The sequence below is a fragment of the Anas platyrhynchos genome, chromosome 2 (genome assembly GCF_047663525.1).
Source record: "Anas platyrhynchos isolate ZD024472 breed Pekin duck chromosome 2, IASCAAS_PekinDuck_T2T, whole genome shotgun sequence".
NCBI lineage: Eukaryota > Metazoa > Chordata > Aves > Anseriformes > Anatidae > Anas > Anas platyrhynchos.
The window spans coordinates 123,661,554-123,685,253 of NC_092588.1; the positions used below are offsets into that span (position 1 = coordinate 123,661,554).

Consider the following 23,700-nt stretch of genomic DNA (forward strand, 5'->3'; position numbering starts at 1 on the left):
AAATAAAAAAATAAAAACCAGAACTGTCCACAGTGGCATTTCTTACATTTTTTTGTTGACCTTCCTGGTCGATACTCCAGGAGAAAATTATTGGTAAGTTACTAATTAACAACTTATTAATGACTGCTCAGATAGCAGCCAACCTGAACCTTCTTAGCCCCAGACTGTCCCCCCCGCCCCAGCAGTGCCAGAACAAAAAGTACTTTCCTCTCATCCATATCTGATCGCCCTCAGGTTGCCTTCCCAACTGAACACCATGTGATGAAACAGAAACTTCTCCTTTCACACTCCCCTCTTCCCCGTGCTATCTGGACTCCTTTCTACCCCTTATCTGCCCAGTTGTCTTATACTGCGAGTTGTTAAAATCATTTAATATTTTGAAGACACAATGGCAAAGCATCCTTCATCTCCCAGAAAATGAAGAATATTCCCAACTCTGCAGAAATTAGTGGCAGTTGAAGATGAGCAGTGATCATGACCAAATTTTAGTTAAGTGCAAGTTATAAGGCCTGGAAAGTAAGCTATATTTCCTTCTTGTTAGCTAGTTATCTCCCAGAAGCAAGAGGATTACTTCTGAGTTCACTGCCATAACATACGTACATAACTTTTCCAGTTTTATCTGACTTCAGGAATTTCTTTTTGTTCCAGTGCAGACATACTGATCTCACTGACATGACCAAGTGTGAGAACCAGAAACTGTAGTCTCATGTAAACTGTTTCTAATCACTCTCACACTAATTAACATTCCATTAACCGCACCAGAAATACTCTTGTGCAAGACAAAGCAGAGAAAAATGTCCAGCTTCCCTAGCTCATTACACCTTGATCTTTTTTTTTGGACAATCCAACAGACTCTCACCTCTGCATAGGCTGAATCTAGAGACAAAAATAAATGAATAAATAATGCCCCCCGCCTCTCCTCCCTCCCCCACCCCCTCCCCCATAAAAAAAAAATAAAATATATATATATATATAATATAATTTAAAGCAACAACAACAGCAAAACACAAAAAACTTACAGGCATGAGTACAGCAGAAGATCCAGGCATTGTAGGGTTGGGCAGGGTGCCAGGCATAGAGGCAGGCATAGGCTGTCTTTGTCGGTTGTGTAGGTGCAGTAGTGAAGACAGAGAACCTGGAACAGGCCTAGGAGGAAAGGAAAAGAAGTTGTCATGGGCTTTGGAGACCAAACCAAGCCTTACAGCGTCAGCCATTGATAGGCACTGACAATTTTAGGCAAGCAGGCACAAATAAGCCAATCTAGCATTTGTCATCTCCTGCACAAATCCACAGGACAGAAGGTTTTCAAGAAACAGATGACTCACATTCCCCCTAGTAGTAGTTATTGGTTAAAGCGCCAATACAGTTCATCTGAGAGAACATGAAAGTAAACACAACAGCAGGTCTGAGTCTATGCACCTCTGCATCTTACAACGGCCAGCAAAAGATTTCTACCGACAAAGCAGGAAAATTTCCTGGCATGCTACACGAGTGAGTTGCTGTAAATTCTGCCTTCAGGAACAAAAATATTTGGATAATAGTTTTGCAGACTATGACAGAAAATTAAACACATTTATATTAATTCTGAAGTTTTACCACCTGTAAATAAACTACTCTCAAATGAGGATTTCAGCTCTACTCTTGACATTTTGTCCTGAAATTCTACCAAGCCTTTGTTACAAAGTGAGGTCTCTAATATTGCCACTTTGAATGTAACCAGGACACAGAAAATGGAAAAAAAAAATAGCAAAATTACATATATTACATTGAGATTAAGTAGCTGTTAAAGGTAAAAGGTAAATATAAAGAAGCAGAGAAATATTTTGGCAAAAGAGTTCTAGTAAATTTAGAAGGATTTTTCTAAGTAAACCAGAGGAAAAAGTAATGTTGAGGAAGTAGGGCCACTAACAAAGAAAAATCATCATAAAATTAATGGATTAAATGAAGCTTGGACTACTCTTTGAAGCAATCTGACGTGTTAACGTTTCATAGAGCAGGACACTCTCGAGAGCAGGACCTCCCAATTCCCACTTCTCCAAACCTCCCCAGTATTTCCCATCCTTGTACTTTCAGTCCCTCAATCCTCCTCTCTAAAAGCCCACTCCCCTCCAGAAACACTTTATTCCAACAAAGCCACCTCAAAGTCTTTGCCCTGCCTGACCTTCGCCGCAGACGCTCCTGCTGCTCCCACCCCCTGCCCTCAGCTGCCCTCTTCTTGGCAGCTGCAGATGACTGAACCCATCCTTTTGTCTTGCTTCTCCATGAAGAAAAAAAGCCTGTGTTTTCAAGGATGTTTAAAAAATCCTCCCAGACACATATAGTACTTATTCAGAAGAAACAAAAAAAAAAAAAAATCCAACAACAACAAATGTAGCTTACATATAGACAAGAAGCTCTTCCTATGCCTCCCTGGTTATCTGCTGATGGAGGAACATGATGTACTTTACATCTTCACTCCCCCCAAAGAAACTCAAGGTAATTTCTCCCAAATACACGACACAACCTCCTGAGAGGGTGCAAAAAGCAGTGTGACTGATCAAACATGAATCCATTTCTGGGAGAGGGGACAAATGGTCTATGCAGCACTACGGTGAGCCTGGGGCACTGTGGAGATGGTGTAAGTGGGATGAAAGTTGTGCAGGAAAAAAGATCTCATAAAATAAAGTACACAGTCCCTGACCATCCTATTTCCACCTAAAGTGCAGCTGTTCCTTGTACCAGCACTCGTTCCAGCAAAAGGGCTGAGAAGTCATTAGGACAGGTCCAAAAAAGCAGGAAACGTAGATTCAGGGGAAGGGAAGGGAAGGGAAGGGAAGGGAAGGGAAGGGAAGGGAAGGGAAGGGAAGGGAAGGGAAGGGAAGGGAAGGGAAGGGAAGGGAAGGGAAGGGAAGGGAAGGGAAGGGAAGGGAAGGGAAGGGAAGGGAAGGGAAGGGAAGGGAAGGGAAGGGAAGGGAAGGGAAGGGAAGGGAAGGGAAGGGAAGGGAAGGGAAGGGAAGGGAAGGGAAGGGAAGGGAAGGGGAAAGCGTTGGTACACTCTCATGGGGGTCCACCAGCTGAGACACAGCCTACGGTTCCTGTTCTGGCTAACGGGAGGAATGTGTTCAATAAAAATATCACTTGAGTTTGCAGTGTGACCAAAGTAAAACAAATGCCATGACAACAGCCCCCTCCCCACTTAGTCATTTGGAGACTGTCCCATATATAGACCCTTTGTACAATTCACCGGTTTCATAATAACCTTAGGTGTTAGGCTGTTTGACAGAAACTTATTTTGGCCTGACCTAGGCAATTTGTGCATGTGATTCTCAAGGGACTGCAAGGTTTGAGTTTTGCTTATATGTTCCAGAGCCAAAAACATTTCCAAAATTGCTTTAATGAGTTTGGGAATATGGGACTTGGGCAAAAGGGAATTATTGGTATTTATTAAAATGGCAAAGAAGCTTCCTTGCTGTCCCCAGTTTCACCTTTAAAGCTGCTTCACTTTGGAGGTCTGCATATGCTTTCCACTTAGCTAGAGAAAAAAAAAATCCTCAGTACTTCAGGTATTTCTTCTTGCTAAACTCCTGCAAGTCTACTCCCAAGTGCGTTTCTGCAAAGAGCTGCAGAACAGGCAGAGAAACCTTGTGCTTCCAGGTTGACCCTCTGTTGAAAAGTCTGCACTGCTCCTGCCACCAATAAAAGTGCTACATAACGCACACCAGACTCAGCTCACCGTCAGGGCAGTCTGACATTGGCCAGTACTCGTGGATACTTCTATTGCTTCCACATTGAAGGCAGGTCATTGATTAACATGCACTCACATGCACATGCACAGCCAGCTCAGGGGATATTTATGGCAAAGAACGTACGTATACATAGGCTGAGATGCTCAGCTTGTCTACTTCTAAGGCATTTCTTCTTCTTCCAAGGACAACACAATCTCTTTTGTTGTTGCTTTTTAACCCGCAGCAAAGAAAGCCAATAAGAGTTTATAATTGTTATTTTTGATGTTGGACACGTTGACTCTGCTCCTCGCTTTACAAATGCTGAGGAGGTACAGCCTGTAGCCAGTCAGTCAATATTGCTGACCGAAGGATTTTAATTCCTTGGCACCTGTGCTGCTAAATAAACAGGGTTGTTGGGCAAACAGCCCATAAATAAAGGACGGATAAGATAGAGAACTGGCAAGTGCTCAACCTCACTGAAAATCTGGCTATCTGTAGGGTTTTTCCCAACTTTAAGAATTTTCCTCTTGTTCCCACAGAAGAATGCTGCTGGACACTATGTGATCTCAGTCAGGATTTGCACACCATCTCGCTGGGCATACAGAGCCTGGATGGATAGCCTTTACAGTGGCTTAGTAAAATACCACGTGTTAGCTGGGCTGCTCCAACTGACAGGGTTGGCTCTTCTCCCTCTGTAGGGTTGTGCTAACACCATGAGTCATCGTTACTAACATTTAGGCAGATGGGCGGTACCCTGCTAAGCCATGGTGACTCGATCATTTTCCATCATATGACTCTACCCAACGATTAGTAGATAAATCCACTAATGTAATCAAATATCTATGATATATACTTTGCTATGTGCCTTCTTGATTAATACCAAATATTCTGTCTGCTATGATGCAACTCCGATCTGACCCAGTTTTCTAGACTGTCTGATGACTAAATGCTACATTTGTCTATTAAAAGACCAGGCCTCCCTTAACTTCTACTCTTCAAGGATAGTTTCTGCAGATGACAATTTCATGCTGAGGTCTCATGAGATTAGGTCAATATTAACCCAGATCATTCAGGCTTGTGTGCAGAAGGCCTAAAGCTGTTTAAAGCATTACTGTAGCATATTTCTAATGGCAAAGCACCCCGGGTCAGTGGGTCTTACCACAACCCCTGTCCTGCTCCTTACTCTCCGGCATGTAGGATTTGTGAAAGGTCAGAAAGAATAGCTCCACCACAACACAGTTTGTTCTACTTTAGCTGTTCTGGAAAACGTAAAGCCACATGTCTATGGAGTTGCATTTGAGCAAAGGATCTCATTCATCTCGTGATTTTTCTATGGCCTCCAGACCCAGCCAGCTCACACAGAAGAGCCCACAGGTGGCTGGCTGTGCTGTGGCAATTTGCCATGTTGGGTCAGCACTGGCTCAGGGATTTCTGTACCACACTCCAGTTATGCAACATAGACTTGCCCAGACTTTCATCTCTTTATATATATACATATGTATATTTATATATGTATATATATATACGTGTATACTTATTACCACAGCACCTACAAGCCTTGGTTTAAAAACTGTGGGTGAGGTCCTGCCTCAGAAAACTTATAGACCAAGGATAAAATGAGGGAGAGAAAAAGGGAAACACAGTGACTAAGGCAGCGATGGCACCCCTATGATCAATGCAATGATGAACAATCACTACATATCTACATCCTAGACACTTTCACGGAATGTCAGTAGGTGATGTGGTTTGGTCTGCTTGCAGGCAGAAGCACCCAAATGGGCTATCATGCTAAGAAGGAGAACAGCTGGCAACTGTCAAGCCTCTGAATGTCTCATGGGCCACTAAGTACCATCATAATAAAACTTTTTATTGATAAATGGTTTTGATATAGTTCACTGGAGCATGTGGTTCTTCAGACAAGCTACAAACCACTTGCACAGCAGCTACTGAGGCCAGAGTACCTGATCTGAGTGCTGTCATTGGCCTTCCATAATTGAAATATTCAGTCGGAGGGCTAAGAATTGGACAGGATGTTTTAACCTGAGAAAAGTGTACTGACTGGAGGAGTTGTCTCACTTGCAGGGCCTGCTGTTGCTTGATCCACAGTGCCCGTACTTTAGCCTAATAAGCCAGCTATGGTTTTCCTCCTTTGCAGACCATTACTTGAGAGGCACCCTCCACCAGAAAAGTAGGACAGTTCTGTCTAGTTTCAATTTATTCGTTTGTCATTCAGAGGAGGAAAGCAAAAACAAACACAATGGAAAGCAACAAGGCATCAGACAAGTACTTGGAATACCTCACAAAATTCAAGGGACCTCACCTGGCCTGCCATACCCCACATTTAACAACTTTTTAATCACGGCATCATCAGAGAGCCAAGCTTTCCAAGAAATGGGAGCATTATGTCGCCAGTTTTTTTCAGAAAGCCAAATCATATTCAGAGGGAAAGAAAACTGGCACCTAAAATTAATGGATCTTTGCCAACCTAGTAAAGATCCTTGTTTGTATTTCTCAGACAATTCAGACATCTGCACGATGTGGGTAGATTGTTATTATCAGTAGCAGACATTTGTACTGTAGTGGTGCCCAAAGGTCCCAGTCTGGACCGGGACCCCATTGAGCCTGGCACTGTACAAACACAGATAAGAGACAATTCTTACACAGTGTGTTTACAATGTAGAGACACAGAACAGATGAAATGTAGAAGATGGAGACAGAACACACAAGCAAATAAATATGCTAGAGAGTTGGAGGCAGTTTAGTGGCACTCCTCTGGTTGCTTTTTTGTTTCTTTGTATATTTTTTATTGAACTCATACAAGCTCAGAAATGACAGGACTGAGGAAGTTTGCAAGAGGAAGGGAGTAACTAAGATTGAGACACAGGAAGGGCAATACTCTAGAGAGGAAAAATTGTGGCTCATAATTTAGAAGACTTTGCTATGCTTTCTGCAGAGATTTTTAAATAGAGTGTGCATATGTTTTATACATGTGTTAACTTAAGGATTTTTTGTTGTACAAGAGGAGACCAGCCTGGGAAAGAGAAACTAGCCGATGGTACAGACACTGGCAAAGGGAAAGTGATGTTTGACACTGTAATGAGAAACTGGAGGAATGAGATAAGATAAGACTAAGCTGAGAAAAGTCTTGAAGACAAGAAGCTTGATTCAGAAGTGAAGAGAAAGCCAGTTTAAGTGAGGAGAGCTGGCACAATTAAGATAACAAGCTATACATTGGCATAGAGGTAGAAGGAATTCGGTAACGGGAATCACATAAGGAGCAAGATACAGCAGACATGAAATGATATGGACATAGTCAAAAGCAAACAACAAGATGTTACTTCTCAACTCATGTATCCTTTGATATCATGTGAGGTGTTCAGTGGGAACAAAGCAACTCCATCAGAAACATATTCTTGCTCATATGTTTTAATTCACAGGGACAGAACATCTAACTGAAGGGAAAGAGTAAGGAAAACAGAAGATGGACAGGGAATGGGTGTACATGCAGGAAAATACTAGGAACATATATAAAAATTACTCTAATATATGTTAAGAATGCTGAGCTTGTAGGAGAAAAGCCCCACAAGTCAGCAGCCCCACTGCTGTAATGTATTCAGTGGGCCAAATTCTATTTAAAGATTTAGTCAATGATAAATTTTGCCTTTAGAAATTCCAATTGTGTTAATGCCACCTATATTTCCTGAACACATGTTCAAGGAACCTCTGCAAATTAAGCATAAGTACAAGGACCAGCAGGTCCTTGGAAGCCTCAGAGAACCCATTAACATTTGCCTTTTGGCTCTCACAGGTCTTAGAAACTGCTGGTTTCAATCTTCCCTTCCCTCTAAATATTTCACTGGGTCTTATTGCCTGACCCATTACAAGAAAAATAAGAAAAGCTAGAATGGTTTCTTAGACTACAGCCTCCTCAGAGAAGTTTATGTTCTGCACAGTGTTATGCACACAGCTGGAACTCACAAATGATACGTGGAGGATAATGGCATAGTTAAAGCAAAACAAGGAAACACAGCAAAAGGCAGGTTCAAGGGATTATAAAGAACTAGCTCATATAAAAACACATTCTTGTAATAAAAAGAAAAAAAAAAAAGTGGGTTAAAAACAAAAAATCTGCAGCATAAACATGACAGAACACTTAATCATGAAAGCAAGCAACAATGTCAAACTGATCCCACTGTCACGTTCTCCCAGCTCAAACAGGACCAAAAGCCTAGTTCTTCAGGAAAACACATGATCTGGCATCACTGCAAATAAAAGTGAACCAGTTTCCACTGAAGAAAAAAGGTGACAACAATAATCAAGCACACCTAATGGCAGCTGACTCAAAACCAGGAATCATAACAGCAATAAAACTTACACAGACGCTTTCTAAAATGCCCATTCATTTTAAGGGTCAGGCTTAAGGCTCCAGCCTGGCAAATTCATGAAAATTTGAGAATTTAAGGCTCCTCAAGGAAAAACATCAACAGGTTAAACAACTGGAAATAATCCTAATCCCAGCATTCAGATGAAAGTGACAACTGAACACCAAGCAACTGTTCTGCCAGGTTTGTGCTACATAAAGGTGTTGGAGCCTTCATTTGCTCAAGTAACTCCAGCAGCTGGACATTTGCAAACACTTTGCAGCAAGGCAAATGGCATTTATTTGACTTTCATAGATCTGTGTATGGAAAGAATAATAGATCACAAAAAAGACAGAGAAAAAGTCCTCTTTACTCTTGAAGGGCTGAGAGAGTATTTGGAGAACTCTCAGTGAGTACCCAGTACCAAAAGATCCCTGTAGTGGAAATACGGCAAAACAAATTTCTCAATTAAAATTCTGTTTCTATTCACCCTTATTATTTGGACCAGTGAAATTTAATAGAAATGTTAAGATAAAAGAGCTTTGTAAACTCTGCTTTATAATAAAAATGAAAAAAAAAAAAAAAAAAAGAATCTTTTTGAAGTGATTTATTTTTCCTTTTTTTTGTTCATTTTTTTTAACTTCCCAAACAAAGCAGAAGTTTGTCTCTGAAAATAAGACGGTGAATTACAGCAAAGTCATGAAAACAAAGAACCAACAGTTTCTCCAGTGCAGGCTTGTTACCATGAGCTAATAATTCCAGACTTTAAGCAAGCTGAGCCTCTTTTTTTAATAACTGCATGCCTCTAGGCAAAGTATTTCTACTAAAAATTATTGAGGCATGGAACAAGGCAAGGTGTGTGAGCTAATGTTGGATTGTTCAGTTACTAAACCAACTCCTATAGCAATGAGCCTGCTCTGAACTGACAGATTATTTCTCTGTATACACTTGTATAAACACACTGCTTAAGGTCGAAATCTGTGTAAGCTTTCTTTTCAATTAAAATGTCAAAGATGACAGCACATGTTTTCACTGTCCTCAACAGAATGATGGATGCCGCAGCAGTAGTTTCATGCCCTTGTGTTTCAGTGATGTTTGCCTGCCCGCGTGTCTAAGAAAGATGTACTTGCTGATCTTCTCATATGCCTGTGGGCAGAAAGGACTACTATAAAAACTTTATGCTTTGGATGGCTTAATATCTCATGGCTTTCTCTTCCTCAAAATCCCCTCATGTGCCCCCACATCCAGTGTTGCAAAAGTTAGAGCAGAAAGTTCGTTGTGCCCAAGAAGGCTGGAGAAAGTCCTGAATTACACATAAAACACCAGATTGCTGCTCAAGTGACAAGCCTGAAATCTCAGGCAGGTTTCTGATCCTGGGCAATTCAGGCACCTAAATGAAGTCCCCACAGAAACAGAGTTGCCCTGGATAGTGAACAGAAAGACCTAGTGCACCCAAAAAGGAGCATCCAGCATGCATTTATTTATTTATTTAAATGGGACAAATATTGGAGGTAATCAAAAGCTGCCTGGACATAGTTCTAGGCAAGCTGCTCTAGGTGACCCTGCTTGAGCAGAGAAGTTGGGCCAGAGTACCTCCAGAGGTCCTTTCCAACCTCAAACACTCTGTGATTCTGTAGATCTTTACAATTTTTTAGCTGCATATCCATGAAACTGAATAAAAGTTTATCCTTCAGCTTCTCATTTATTTTTGTCAGTCTAGAACTTTTACAAAGCCAAAGGTAGCAGCTCCAAACTTTGCTGGGTCTGAAGACCATGCGGCAATAAAACTGGTAGCACACATAGTCATAATGCTATTGAAGGACCTGTAGGATCTCTCTGGCCACTATGTTGCCAGAAAAAGCCTAACTAATGAAAACAGTGTCTGTGAGAGAAAAATGTGCCAGCAATCTGCCACCGGCAGACTCAGTGTGTTTTTAAACTGACAAGACACAACTGTGCTGTATGCAATATGGAACTGTAGTTTGCCCACAGTAACTAGTGAGGAAAAACAAGAAGGTGCATACTAATGAAATGAGATTTAAACTCATAACACTAAAAATAGTACAAAATTAACATATCTGTTAGACATTTTTAAGAAGGCATTATTTAAGAAAACACATTCTTGAGTTCTTAATCAAAATACCAAACAGGCAAAATAGAAAATGAGGAGCTTTGAAAAGCCCAAGATGAATGACCAAAATCCAGTCATTAACCCCATGCTTTAACAAGAATATCACAGAAACAGCTCACTCTGCCCTTTCTAATACTCATGGCTTCCCCAACACTTCGGCCACTAGCACATGCTCCTGGATTGTCAAGATTTCACTACAGCACAGAGTTGTGCTGAAAGCAGTTGTGAGTAGCCCACCGCTGTCACAGCCCCATACTCATTCAGAGTATGCTGTAGGTTGTTTTAGGGGGTGGCAGTCATCAAGAAGGGAGAGATGCATGTACGTGATGGGGGACTCTCAATTATCTGTTTAGCAAGTCACTTCCAGGTGTAAAAATATTGTGCTGCTGCCAAGTAGTTCTATATATTCAGTGACGTTCTTCACACCCCCAACCCGCTCCACTGATTCCTTTCAAACTTTCATAAAAATCAAAATGAATATATGCCACGTCCTAGAAGGAACCTTTGCACATGGTTCATCTATTAAACATGCTAAAATTCCCAACCTCCAGCTGTATTAGTACATATGATGAGAAGCACAGGAGAGAGGTGAGCCTTAAGGCAGAAGGAACAAAGCTGTTGAGAGCTGCTTCAGCTGTACTTCAGTGGAGATCAGCTCCAAGCCAACACTGAGCGCTCTCATTATCCAAAGAGGACATATTGCCTTCTCAGCCTGCATGCCAATCAGTGTTGGCACAGACTGAGAGCATCATTTGAGCAAGCAGGAATCCAAAACTCATCTACTGCATTTTTTACATATCTCAGGGAACCTTCACTAAAGGCGAGAAATCCCATTAGCTGCTATGTAGTAGTAGTCCCCCAGAACAGCATATATTACTGAACTGCATGCTCCAGAAATGCCCGATAACAATGACAGAAGCTCTCCAGGTAGGGGCTGATGTGGATTTCACCCACACTCAGATGATACCAGAGGCCAGGAAAGATGGGCCCTGGTTTCCAGTGTGTGCAAGGGGGAGAAGTGCTAGCACACTGAACCTGTTGTCCACACACGCAACCACAAATTCATGGAGAAATTTCTCTCCTTCTGCATGTATGCACACTGAGACAGCAACAGAGAGCAGGCATAGAAAAAAGTTATTTTATTCTTGTAACAAAATGTACATTGCCATTGTGATTTCCAGTCACTATCTGAGCCCTCTCCTTCCCTTTTAAGCACTGGTTTAAGCATGAACCTGCAGCTAATTTTGAGGTTGGAGTTCATTTGTTTTCACATCAATGCAATTAATTTCCACTGGAAACTGCATCTCAGGCATTCAATCAAAATAGGCCTAAAATAATTCTGAAAAGCTCATCTGTCTCCAATCTATATAATGTTTTAAAAATTGGATGCATGCCCTGCAATAACATTGCACTTCACAAAGCTTAAAGCTCCAAACTTGAGGGTATCAGTTACACTGAAACTGTAGTAAATTAAAACATCCAGTTTCTGGTTTGCATTGATTTATAAATATCGACAAAACTACTATTGCAGTCATTACCACTTTGGGTGCTCAGAGTTGAATTTTCAACAGTTCAGGGTTATTTTCATTCTTATTGTGGCTACAGTAGCCTTTCAAGCTATAGATCAAGTTCCAGATAACATGTAAATCTTAAATCTTAGTTTTAAAAATATGCGTACAAACCAGCCAATACTCGTAATAAAAAGCAGCAATTCTAAATGGTCCATAATGTCAGATAGCGAGCACATTTTTTTTTTCTAATCTCCAGCTTAAAGCAGACAGGATAGTTACTATTATGAATTATTTTAAATAAAAGTGATTGAAAATGGGATAAATAAGAAAAGACAAACATATAATGCCTCTTTTGTATATTTATATGGAATTTACTGTTTCTCTTGACTAGTTTTTTAGAATGAAAATAAGAGATTCAGAATCATTTCAACCTTTTTTTCTTTTCAGTTAGAATGTTCAAAATGTTTCTCCTAAAGAGCTTTGTGTTTTAGTCTACCTGTTGACCTTCAAAATATGCTTACTTATGAGCAAAATATCACTGAGGAAAAAAAGACCTGAAAATAAAGACAGCTCACAAGCTGTAACCCAGTTAACAAAATAATTTGAGAAAACAATAGGAAAAGCATGAATCCATCAACAGCAATAGAGCCAATTCTCAATGGTGTAAAATGTAGCTTTGCCAAAGACAATGGATTTAAACCAACTGGGAATTTCACTCATATACACACATGCACGCACACTCCATAAACACACAGCATATAACATGCATTACATCTAGTTGTGAAACAAGCTTTGACAGTGATCAATGCTTTATGCTTCAGCAGAAAACAGAAATCCCCGCCTTACACCTTGACTTACGTCTGTGTACTACTACTAAGTAATTTCTCCTGACCTCTGGTGGTGATTAGTTTATGAAGTGAAGCAGGAGGATCACCACAATACACTTGGGTGTTTCTCCTGAACATACTGGCCAAATTCTACCCTCTCTGCTCTTATTGATACTGTCACTGAAGCAAACATGCTGGCCTGCAGTCCATCTTTCCACTATTCTTTGCCTTCTTCTTTGGTTTGTACAGCCCATACAGTAGAGAAAGACAAGGAGAAGTTGATCCCATTATGGCAGATATTCCTTTGGGCATGATGATCTTGCTGTTGAAGTTCATTTGTTGAAGTGCTGCTGTTGCAGTCATTTAGAATAGTCAGAACCATAAAGTTGTACGACATCCATGAAGATATCTTCCTAAATTATACCCTACAGTGTTGACTTACACGTTAACCACTACACTACATTACATCGCATTAAGAAAAACAAATGAGTAAATGGAAGTTTATTTTATATCTTCGCTTTCCAATTTGTATGGTTTGGTGTTTTGCAGTCTTTTTTTTCTGTTGTTGTTGTTGTTGTCTCTAGGAAAACTTGATGCTAAAGAAGAAACAGTCTCCCAAAAGAGAATGTTGTGTGGAAGACTAAGATAACGTATATTGCATGAGTTTAAAGTAAAGGGATTAATGGTCAACAGTCAATCATGCAACAAGTTTAGGTCATCCTGTCAACTTCCAAGAGCCTGAAGTATGAATTCACTGTTTTGTTGGGGGAAGTGTCCTTCCTGATTTTTTATTTCATGTGTTTTTAACATGAACAGTGAATATTTACTAAGTCCATGAAGAGTTTGGGTTTGCACTGTTTCTTTTTTCCCTCGCTTTCCCTGTTGAGGACTACTGCTGAAACAGTGCTTTAGATAAAAAAAAAAAAAAAAAACTCTTCTACTAGGGAAGTAAATACATCAATGGTAAGTCAAACACTGAATTAGATGAATTTGAAACTCTGAGTATACCGGATAACCTTAAGATTTTGCACATTTTGGTAGTTCACCTCACAGTTTTCGGCATCATAATTCAGCATTGCAAGGCAAGGAGGAACTACCTTTGTACACAATGCTTTAAAAAAATCAAACCCTTCCAGGAACACAAGTGTAGCTGGCTGGCCAATGCTGTGAAACCAAACTCAAGTGCTGCTTTCCAGTGAAGTGCCACCATAATCACTGAGATCAACTGCAGCATTTGCATTAAGAGTTTCCAGAGTTAAACTGTGGAAATTGGTACCCTGGAGTTGTCAGTGGAAGTCCTCTGACAATGTAATTTGTTTGTCCTGATGGCCTGACAAACGTTAGTAGGTTTTTGTTTTGTTTTGTTTTGTTAAAAAACCTGTTTGCTCAGAGTTGTTGGAAGGGCAGGGGAAAAGGGTTATTTGTTAGCTTAGGAAGAAAAAGAACCAGCAGGGGTAGAACAGGAAGGAGAAGTCATGCCATTCTCTATAGGTCTCCTAAAAATAAGCAAAGTGTTGGTCACACACTCAGCCCAAGACATGCTGATACAATGCAGGTAAATGTGTGAAAACTGTCAACTTTACCTAAACAACAAAGTGGCAGCTCCACTCAGTTTACAGTAATATCAAATCTATTTGGTTTGGCCCTCAGGGAGCCAGACTTTTGACTGATCTGGTTAAAATATCTCAGCAGTCACATAAATAGGTCTGGTCAAAGCCTGTTGCATCACTTGCATTTATTTTTTACTGTTAATATTTAGCAATGGAAGAAAGATACAGATCTGTGCTCTATACACTTGCCATCTCCAACAATATGATCTCAGCTCAGAGAGCAGCAGGAATTTGCACAGCAGTGAGCATGGCTGATGTCCAGGTGTCGGAAGCCATGGCTTACTTGCTCCACTGTGCATTTTTTGTTGTTGTTCTCTCTCTCTCCTTTTTTTTTTTCTTTCTTTTTTTTTTTTTTTTTTTTTTTTTTTTTTTTTTTTAATAGGAAAGGCAAATATGATGAGTGCAAAGAATAGTGGCAAAGTCAGATTTCAGGTCTGCATGTTTTGGTTTAGTTTGTAATTTTTTTCCCTGGTCTCTCCCTATTTTGTGAACACCCGATTTAGCCCTGATATCAGCCTAGCAGATAACAAGTCCTTAGAATGTCTCCCACATAAAATTTGATGAGAAATGTAGTGTTTAAGCATAATAATTCAGATGTGTATCTTTTAGACCAACACAGAAATCTGTCTTTATCTCTCTCTCTATAGCAACAAATCAACCGTCTGAATCAACAACATCACACATCGTATAAATCTGGCCCAGATTGTGTGGGATATGCAACAAAGGTAATCTATGGCTTAAGAGAAGAAAATGCAGCAGTATATATATGCAAGACACTTTGCATTTGGCAGACACATACAACCAGCTGTTTGTTCTTTAGCTTGTGGCTGTACATCTATCAGGACACCCCCACCCCCCAACACCCCTGTAACTTTGCTTAGCTCCCGGTCTTATTTCCACTGTAAATTTAACCCTAAGCCATGGATAAGCATAGTGTTTGGGGTTTAGAGTTAAGTGTCATTTAGTATCATTTCTGACATCTCCATACATTATAATGAGCTTCTTTTTCACAGGGGACTCAAGATCTGATTTTAATTTGTGGTAGGGTTATGGTCACAATAAATGTCTATTTCAGATATTCATGAGAAGTCTCTAATGCAAATGGAAATAGAAAGTGACTGTTTTCTTGTATTTTCAAAGCCACGTATGTAAAACATCCAGTACAGATCTGTTCCACATGGAAACCCGTTATCGATCCACCATTGCGCCCTGACTACTGCCCTGGCAGCAGGAACCACCGTGCTGAACAGTCTCAGCAGGTTTTATAGCTTGCATAATAAAAGAGCAGGTTATGAAATCATTAGCACCTCAGCTGAGGCTGCCACAGGGATGCCCCTCTGTGTTCATTGTGAAACACTTCTTTGGCAGCTGCACCCTAGAAGGATACTTGAATATTGTTGCTTCAGTAACACCTCACAGAGTGGGAAGTAAATCAGTTTTTTCATGTTCTCAACTTATGTGATGGGGGTGGAAGTTCCTCTGGTCCACCTCTAGGCTAATTCTTCCCATTTACACATGCTTAATTCTAGGTTTGAAGACCTCTAGAAAGCCCAGACATCTATAATCATACTCCTAGCCCTATGCACCCTGTGATGCCAAGGACCTGGGCCATGCCTAGGGAGACTAGGAGAGACTTCAGCTTTGTCAAGCATCTTGTGTTCCAGCTCCCTTTGTCCTGTGGGCAGCCACTGCTAGCATTGCTTCTGAGCAGCCCAGACATGGCCGAGGGCTGCCCTCCCCCTGGCTGGAGTCCTGGCACAGGGTACAACGCACAGCCTGCTGGCACTTTCTCCTCCATAAATGCAAGCTCAGGTGAAACTATGTCATTTTAAGCAGCTGAAGCTAAACTAGTCTGCCTCTCCATGGGAGAATTCAGATCGCCCAACAGAAAGAAACAAAATCCACTGCCTGGTCACTGAGCAAAAAATCTATGCCCCTTTGGATGTTTGTTATTACAACCTTGGGATCCTTCCTGCAAGGTTCAGACATATTTGTTAACCTTGCCCTTGCAAATGAGCAAGGTAGTGCAATTGTGACCTGGGTCAAGGACAACCAGTGGCTCTAACTATCTAGCTGGAGTTACACTCAGTCAAGTCAGACAGGGCTGTCAAGTAAACAATGAGTATGTGCATCCAGGAAAAGGGAAAGTCATGCAACTTGTATGACAGCATCAGCACCAGGCGAGGAGAGGGAACTTGTTGGAGGCAATGGAATCCCACTGACTTGAGCAACCAAAGAATATGGTCCACTATTTACAAAATTGAACTAAATCAGTTTTACCAACTACATAATCTAGAGCATCCAAAGAAAGAACAAGTCAATCAGATTCATGACCATTAAATAAAGCTAGCTTATGTTGCCATCTTCCAGAATCAATGCACTGGGTCATGATTTAAGTAATTGAGACGCTGGAGTTTTTTAAAGCAGTGTAAGTAAATAGCAAAGCTTGATGTGATATAAAAAGCACCACAACAGAAAGGAGAACTTAATGTAGTAATGAAAATCACTTACCCTTAATCATCCCTGAGACAGTGTTTTTACAACACTATTTGATTTATTCAACTAGCAAACATGCCTCCTTTGACTTTTCTAATAACAGGGCATCTTAGACATGCTTGTTGGGATTTGAGTTGTGTTTTATTTTTTTTTAATCATCATCCCAAGTGCATTATTTAAAAGTCTTTGATGCCTTTTCTGTAAATGGATTCACTAAGCAATAAATCATATTTATTTGCAAAGGAGACAAAAAAAAAATCCCAAGCAACCCAAAACATTACTAGAAAAGTTTACAGAAATTAGAGGTTTGGTCACAGGTGTGTAACCAATGTTGCACATTCCTAGAGTACACAATTGCTTAAAGACTCACTGAAGCCTACATTCATTGCCGCTGACAAGCAGGCTACTTAGTGCAAGAGAGTATATGAAACGTTGTTCACTGCATGATTTATGATTGTGCCCTTACATTAAATAGGAAGGACTGAAAACTACCTGTGCTCTGCTGAGCAGCTCCACGCTTCCTCTTGCATGGAAGGGCCTCAGCTTTTAGAAAAGCTGGACAATTTCTCAAGTGAGTACGCTCTTGTGACACTGAGGCTAGCCAGACCACAAACTATTTTATTATGTTGTGCAAAAACCTATGTGCAAAAAAACCCCTCTTTAATTAAGATAGAGCAACCAGTACTGTGGTTGTAATTACCTTGGACTGCTTTACCCACGGGCATAATGAAATAAAATTGGACCCTCTATATTTTTGTTTTTAAACTAAGTAAACCCAAATTAATTTATTCAACTCAAACCAGACAGGTTTCTCTTTAAAAGGAAGGCATATATGGTTGGAGGGGCTGGTGCAGGAGGCAGAGTGACATGCAATGATGACTGTGAACTGCAAACTGCTGGCAAAACATTTGGCTTGCCGTTGGTCCGTGGCCAGTATTTTCCTTTGTTAATGAATCCCACATCTTTTCTAAGTTAAGCATTTTTTCTTCTCCCCCCTCATTTTATTTGAAACATATTTTAGATATTTTTGTTTTTATGACGTCGTGGAACATGATACAGCCCCCTCCTAACCCCGAATATGGGAAAATCAATTAAAATTTTGACATTAGGGGCTATGATATAAACATATGGTTCAACTACTCAAACTTTTTTTTTTTTTTTTTTAAGCAACATATCAAGGATCAGTGCAAGGAGAAATAACCACATGAGAACACCACATTACTGGAAAAAAATGATAGCAATTCAAAGTGTATCACAGCCAGAAACATGCTACTCATGAAACAAGAAAACCACTACAAATTTGACAAGTTTTGACAGATTTCCTCTTAGACTTAGGGTTACATATTCTTCAGTTGTGTTCTTTTCCAAGGAAAATGTCCATTAAAAAAAATCCACCCTGAATGCTGTGTTTGATATTTAATACATTTCATCTCTCTCACCCATAAGGACCTTCATCTTATGACTTAAAGAATGCAACCTTAAAATTTGGTTTTATGGGCTTTTTCATTAACTGCTGACTCTTCCCTGAAGAAAAATAGAAGAAAAAATAATTGAGAATTTTCCCACCAGAACAGAAACATGATTTTCAAATGTGATGAACGTTTTGGGCATCCAGTCATACCTGCCCTACTGACCACCAGTCCTTCGGACTATGTTTCAATGAGACCGCTTCCAACTCCCTTTGGTATTTCAAATCATCAAAAACTCAGACAGACAAAATCATAAGTCACCAAAACTCCAGGGAATACTGGCACCAAACAGAAGATTTAACTCTTTAGGTCACTATGCACAAGGTTTCTGCTGCAGCAAAAAGAAGCTCTTTCCCAGAGGTCCTGCATGATTACCGTCAGCTTAAAGCAGAGAGTTATTTTTAACCTGTCACTGGCAAGAAAACAAGTTTTTTCAGTCATCTTCTGTGGACATCTAGTCTCCAATCCCGCAAGCAGTTAGCTACATGAATTTACATGCCCTCCTTTAATATTCTTGAATCTTACAAACCTTGCAACATTTCTTCAACCATCGTAACTCAGTCCTACCGACAGAAAAGACGACAAAGTACAGCACGGTGTAGTTATTGCTGGCTCTACAGCCCCACATGGGATGAGGACAAAGATCCGATGGAAAAAAAATAATTTGCAAAGCCTTTTCTGCACTAACCTCCTTACTTTTGCTAGCATCCATGGTGCTGTGCTTGTGTTAGAAATAACAAAAAGATTTTCTACAGGCTGCTGGTGTCAACTCAAAGTTATATTAGAACAGAGACATCAGTTATCTACAGAGTACGTGCAAATGAAACATACTCTATCATTATGAATTCACTTGCATTGTAAAAATGTGATTTACAAAGCAAAACTCAAAAGATATAGTAGGATTTTTCTTTTTCTCTGTCAAATGCAAAATTTGCCAAATACAGCAATTTCAGAATAACCAAAATCATTACATTCACTACAAAAATACTACTTAGTAAATCTTATACATGGAGAGGAATTTATATTTGGAAAAGCAAGGGTTTAAAACATTTCTCAATGTTCTATTTTGAAGTGATGGAAATTTTGAAAATTCTCTAAATCATTTCATACAGTTAATGTTTTTGTTAAGCTGAATTATTTTTACTCTATTTTATTTGAAAAAAAAAAGTAAATACAAAATTAAGTCATTTTGAGTTAAACTAAATTATAATTTTAATTTCAGTCACTAAGTTAACAACTTCATTATTGACAGAGAGCTAACTACCATTACAGTTCACCTGCCACAAGCACACCCAAGACACAAAAGAACACTTAAATCAATTCTCCTCCATTTCCCCATTTCCTGTTCTACAAAAAACAAGCTAATATTCTTTTTTTTTTTTGTCTTCTCCCCCAGATTTTTCTAAATGATTCAAACAGCTAGTGAAAAACATGAACATCAATACTTATGCATTAATCAAAACATATCTAATGTGATATTTTCAAAACTATCTTACTTAAAGACTGAGTAGGTTCCTTAATAAATTAACTGAGCAGGAATTTAATTTTCAGTGAATAGGGGAAATAGTATATTCTAAAGGAAAGTATGGGACTTTCTGTTTTGCTTTCCGCAGGGATTAGCTCCTCCAGCCAGGAAGTTTTTAACCACACATCCAGACTGACCAATTTGCTCTTGGTCCGACAGCCTCACTCCGACAGCGGTACAAAACCATCTTTGACATTTACTTTAAAAGAGCAAAGCTTGCCCCAATCACAGGAAAAAAAGGATGCAAACAAGGTGAATGCCTGGAAGTAAAACATTGGACAGAGGTGTACTGGGAGCCAGGCTGCATGCTGTAGGGCTGCACATTTTGGATTTTCATAAATACGAACAATATCTTTTTCTAAGCCTTTTAGCTCAAGATTAATAGGAGGTTGAGGCAGCATAACTGCACAGGCTTGTCAGCAAACACTCATGTCCAGTGACTGTTCCTCAGTCTTTACATTATATTCCATAATAAATAATTAATTTTGCAATAATAAAGTAACGGAGCGTTCAGGAGGGCAAGACATGATTTTACTGTGGTATTAGTGACAGCATATTGGATAGTCATTAGTTAATGGATAAATATGAACGGAGGATAAGGTATACAGGGAGTTCACTGCAAAAAGGCACTAATGTGCCATTATTTTTAAAGTGGGAACAGCTTTTGCTAGCTAAGTTCCTGTAAAACATACCTTTGAGCTTACAGTGATTTTAGCAAATGCATCCCCCACATAGACATGGACAAAGCTCAAAAGGTTGAAAAATTATCCTTGTCTCTTCGTTTTGCAAAACATGCTGAAAAATACCACAAGGGCCTGGAGTTTTGTTTGCTATGTTTAGGTGCCCTATTTTTGTGAGAAAAAATAAAATATAATAAAGGTACATTAAACAGCTGATTGGTTTGAAAATACCTTAAAGATGTTTTTTTTTTTCTCATAGTATTTTAGATTTTGTTTTTGCAAATCTTGACTATAAACAGAAAATACAGATGCCTAGTAAAATAAAGAATAATTTCCATTTGCAAACTGGAAAGATATGCCATGTCCACAGTTACAGCACTCCTGTTGGGTGCATATACTCTGAAATTCTCAAAAAAAGGTGGACACAAGCAAGCACAAGCAGGATTATTTTCCTGTCTCACTATTTGCTTTTATTTCCTAATTTCACACCCAAATCCTTCCCATTTCCCCACCCTTTACAGATAATCGGTTCTGCCATCTCTGCCTAGCACAGGATCAGAGAACAGTTACAATCAAAAGGAATCTCTGAACATCTCCTTGTCCAATCTTCTGCTCAAAGCAGAGCTAACTGCAATATTGCAGCAGATTGCCTGGAGCCTTCTCTAGTCAAATTTTGAAAACCTCCAGCCATGGAGATTGCACCAGCTCTCTGCAGCCTGCTGCTGTGCTTTGCCACAATCCTCACGTGGGTGCCTTTCCTTTCCTAGGTCCTATGGGAACTACTCTTGCTAAGACTTGTGTCTGTTATCTTTTGTGTTTATGCTGCAAGGTCAGGAAGACCCTGTCCCTTCTGTACCTACTCTGTAAGTAGCTGAAGGTTGCACTTAGATCCCGCTTTATCTGTCTCTTCCCCATGCTAAGCAATGATCTCCCAGTGCTCTCTTCCTTCAGCCTAGGGAAGATGTCAGTAACATCATCTGTCCTCCACACAACTCTCAAGCCTACCTCTGCTGCAGTGCCACAAGCCTTTGCAGGCTCACTCAGGAGCATGTGCACCATTTGGGGGTACCCACCTGCTTGGAGCTATTCAACTGTCAAAGCAGATTTCATCCCAAACTAACAAGATTTTGGCTGAGTGCAGTGTTTTTATTCTTGCCACAACTGAGATCTTCCTAATCCTCTGGGGATTGCTTGGGCCAATTTAAATATCTGACCCTGAGCCAATCAGTTAATTATTATATCTAATGTTTGTCCTATTTGAAAATTACTGTGCACGAGAGACACATGCCAATGCAGATGTGTCGCTGATATCCAGCACCCATGCGCATGGAGCTGCGTGGGGAAGCAGCAAACTCAACTCAATCAGATTTTCACTCAAAAAAAGTCCCCTTATCAGAGCATTGCTTCCTTAAGTCAAGTCTCCCTGAGATAAAGAACTGTCATTTAGGGGGAGAAAAGGAGACACTAGATAGTGCTGTTGCTGAGTGTGCTATCAGTCAGGAGCTTGTCCCCGGGCACAAGGTGAACAGTTTGAGACTGAAGTTTAAAACTCTAGAATGAAACACATGCAACTGACAGAATAGTATTGCCTATTTTATCATTGTTACTCTTCACACTTCCCGGGCATTTACCCACAGATACATGAAAAAATAATTACAATTAAAAAAAATAAATAAATCAGAAGAAATAGAAATATTTAGAAGAGACCCTGGCAATCAAGCAGAAAATAAAATGTACAAAGCTTAATCTTTTTTCAGTGTACAGCAAGTGAGAATCTGAACGGTACTTTTTTTCAAGATCTTTTTAAAGCGAAATATATATTTTTTTTCAGCAATAACAATTCCCAATTTGCAAAGAGAGAAAATTTTCCCTTGAAACAATTGTTATTTGTCAAAAGCCCAAATTTAAACAATGCTGAACTTAAATGGAAACATTTCAATCAACCACATTTCACTTTTCTAAATAGATCTTTATTAATCCATCCTTTTCCAACTCTTCCCTCTCCCCTCCCCCCCCCACCAGATATTAATTTATTTTCTCATTATAATTTTATAACTGGTGCTGGTAAGGTTCTGAACCTTTCCTTAAGTATTCTGCAGTACTTTCATAGGGCACTACAAAGTCTTGTCAAGACAGTAAACTGAACTAGAATATGAAAAAAATAATTACTAAAAGGGAATTTGCTGCATAATCTCTTTGTTCATTCAATATGTTACAACATCTACTGATTTGCAGTAGATGTATCAGATTTTGCTCTGAATTGAGGAAGTTTCATTCTACACAAAATTAGCAAGTAAAACCCAAACAAAGCACTTACTGATTAAAAAAAAAAAAAAAAAAAAGTCCCCCTTTTAGCTGCTTAAATATTTGCCCAAGACCTGATTTCTCATTCTGCATAAACTTAAAGTGGAAGGTAGAGTTGAAGGGTGTTAATACAGTTTCAATTTCAAAACGAATATACGTATATCACTGCATTAAGGCACTCAACTCGGAATCTTATTCATGTGATAAATTGTTTCTAATAGGATTGCTTAGGAATAACAGAAATCAATTTTACTTTCCATCCTCAAATACAGTTGTGTGAGTGTGTGTTCATATATGCATATACACAGATCCACATACACAGAGATTTCTGTACTAATCTGTGCTTTGTGCAACACATGACTGTTTCATACAAATGGCCACAGGAGATATCTGTCAACACAGGATTCCAGTGGCAAGGAATCTGTTTGTTCAGTCAATCTGTAAACTGAACCTTAATTTAGTCCTCTATTTTGATTTTTCAGTCAATCTTATTTTGATGTGAATTTAAAAAGAAACTTGCCTATAAAAACTATGCCAGAAAACTAAATAGCTTTCAGAGAAATGAGAAATCCTGCAGTGACATTACAAGAGAAATATGGTTCATGTCCTAAGCTGCAGTGAAAGAAAGTTCACTTAGATCTGGAAACTGAATGACAACAAAGAAAAAAGTACTGGAACTTTTTTTTTTTTTTTTTTTTTTTTTTTTTTTAATATGATACTGAGTACGCTCAAACTGAGGTCAAGAGAGGATCTGGTCCAGTAAGTTTTTTCTGTTCTGGTTTATAAGACTCAGTTTGGAAAAAACTACCTCATGTTAAAACTGACATATAAAATTACTGGTGCTGATAGGCTTTTCCAGTGTGGTAAAATATTCTACCAGTATTATTTTTGACAGGCCTTATGATAATTAGTTGACATTTAGAGAAAATGTAATGAACTTTTATTATTATTATTTTGCTACTGCTAGTGGGCAAAGATTTATTGATCTGTAGAAAGCAGTGCCCCTGTGAACCAAATTGGTCTGTATTCTTTATGGTCATGTAGCAGCTCAAGAGCCGTAGATACCTGTAATAAAACCCTCC

At 39.4% G+C, this 23,700-nt stretch overlaps 1 protein-coding gene across 5 annotated transcripts in view; it reads right to left on the reverse strand.

The window, feature by feature from the left end:
* The window catches only part of CREB5 (cAMP responsive element binding protein 5), a 260,054-nt gene that overhangs the window by 72,568 nt on the left and 163,786 nt on the right, over positions 1–23,700 (reverse strand). For all 5 annotated transcript variants that reach the window (XR_011806957.1, XM_038174831.2, XM_072033516.1 and 2 more), the window contains one exon: positions 1,020–1,146. Coding sequence is in view for 4 of the 5 variants with exons in the window: in XM_038174831.2 (XP_038030759.1) it covers positions 1,020–1,146 (127 nt within the window). In the remaining variant the exon portion in view is untranslated. The remainder of the gene's footprint in view (positions 1–1,019; positions 1,147–23,700) is intronic.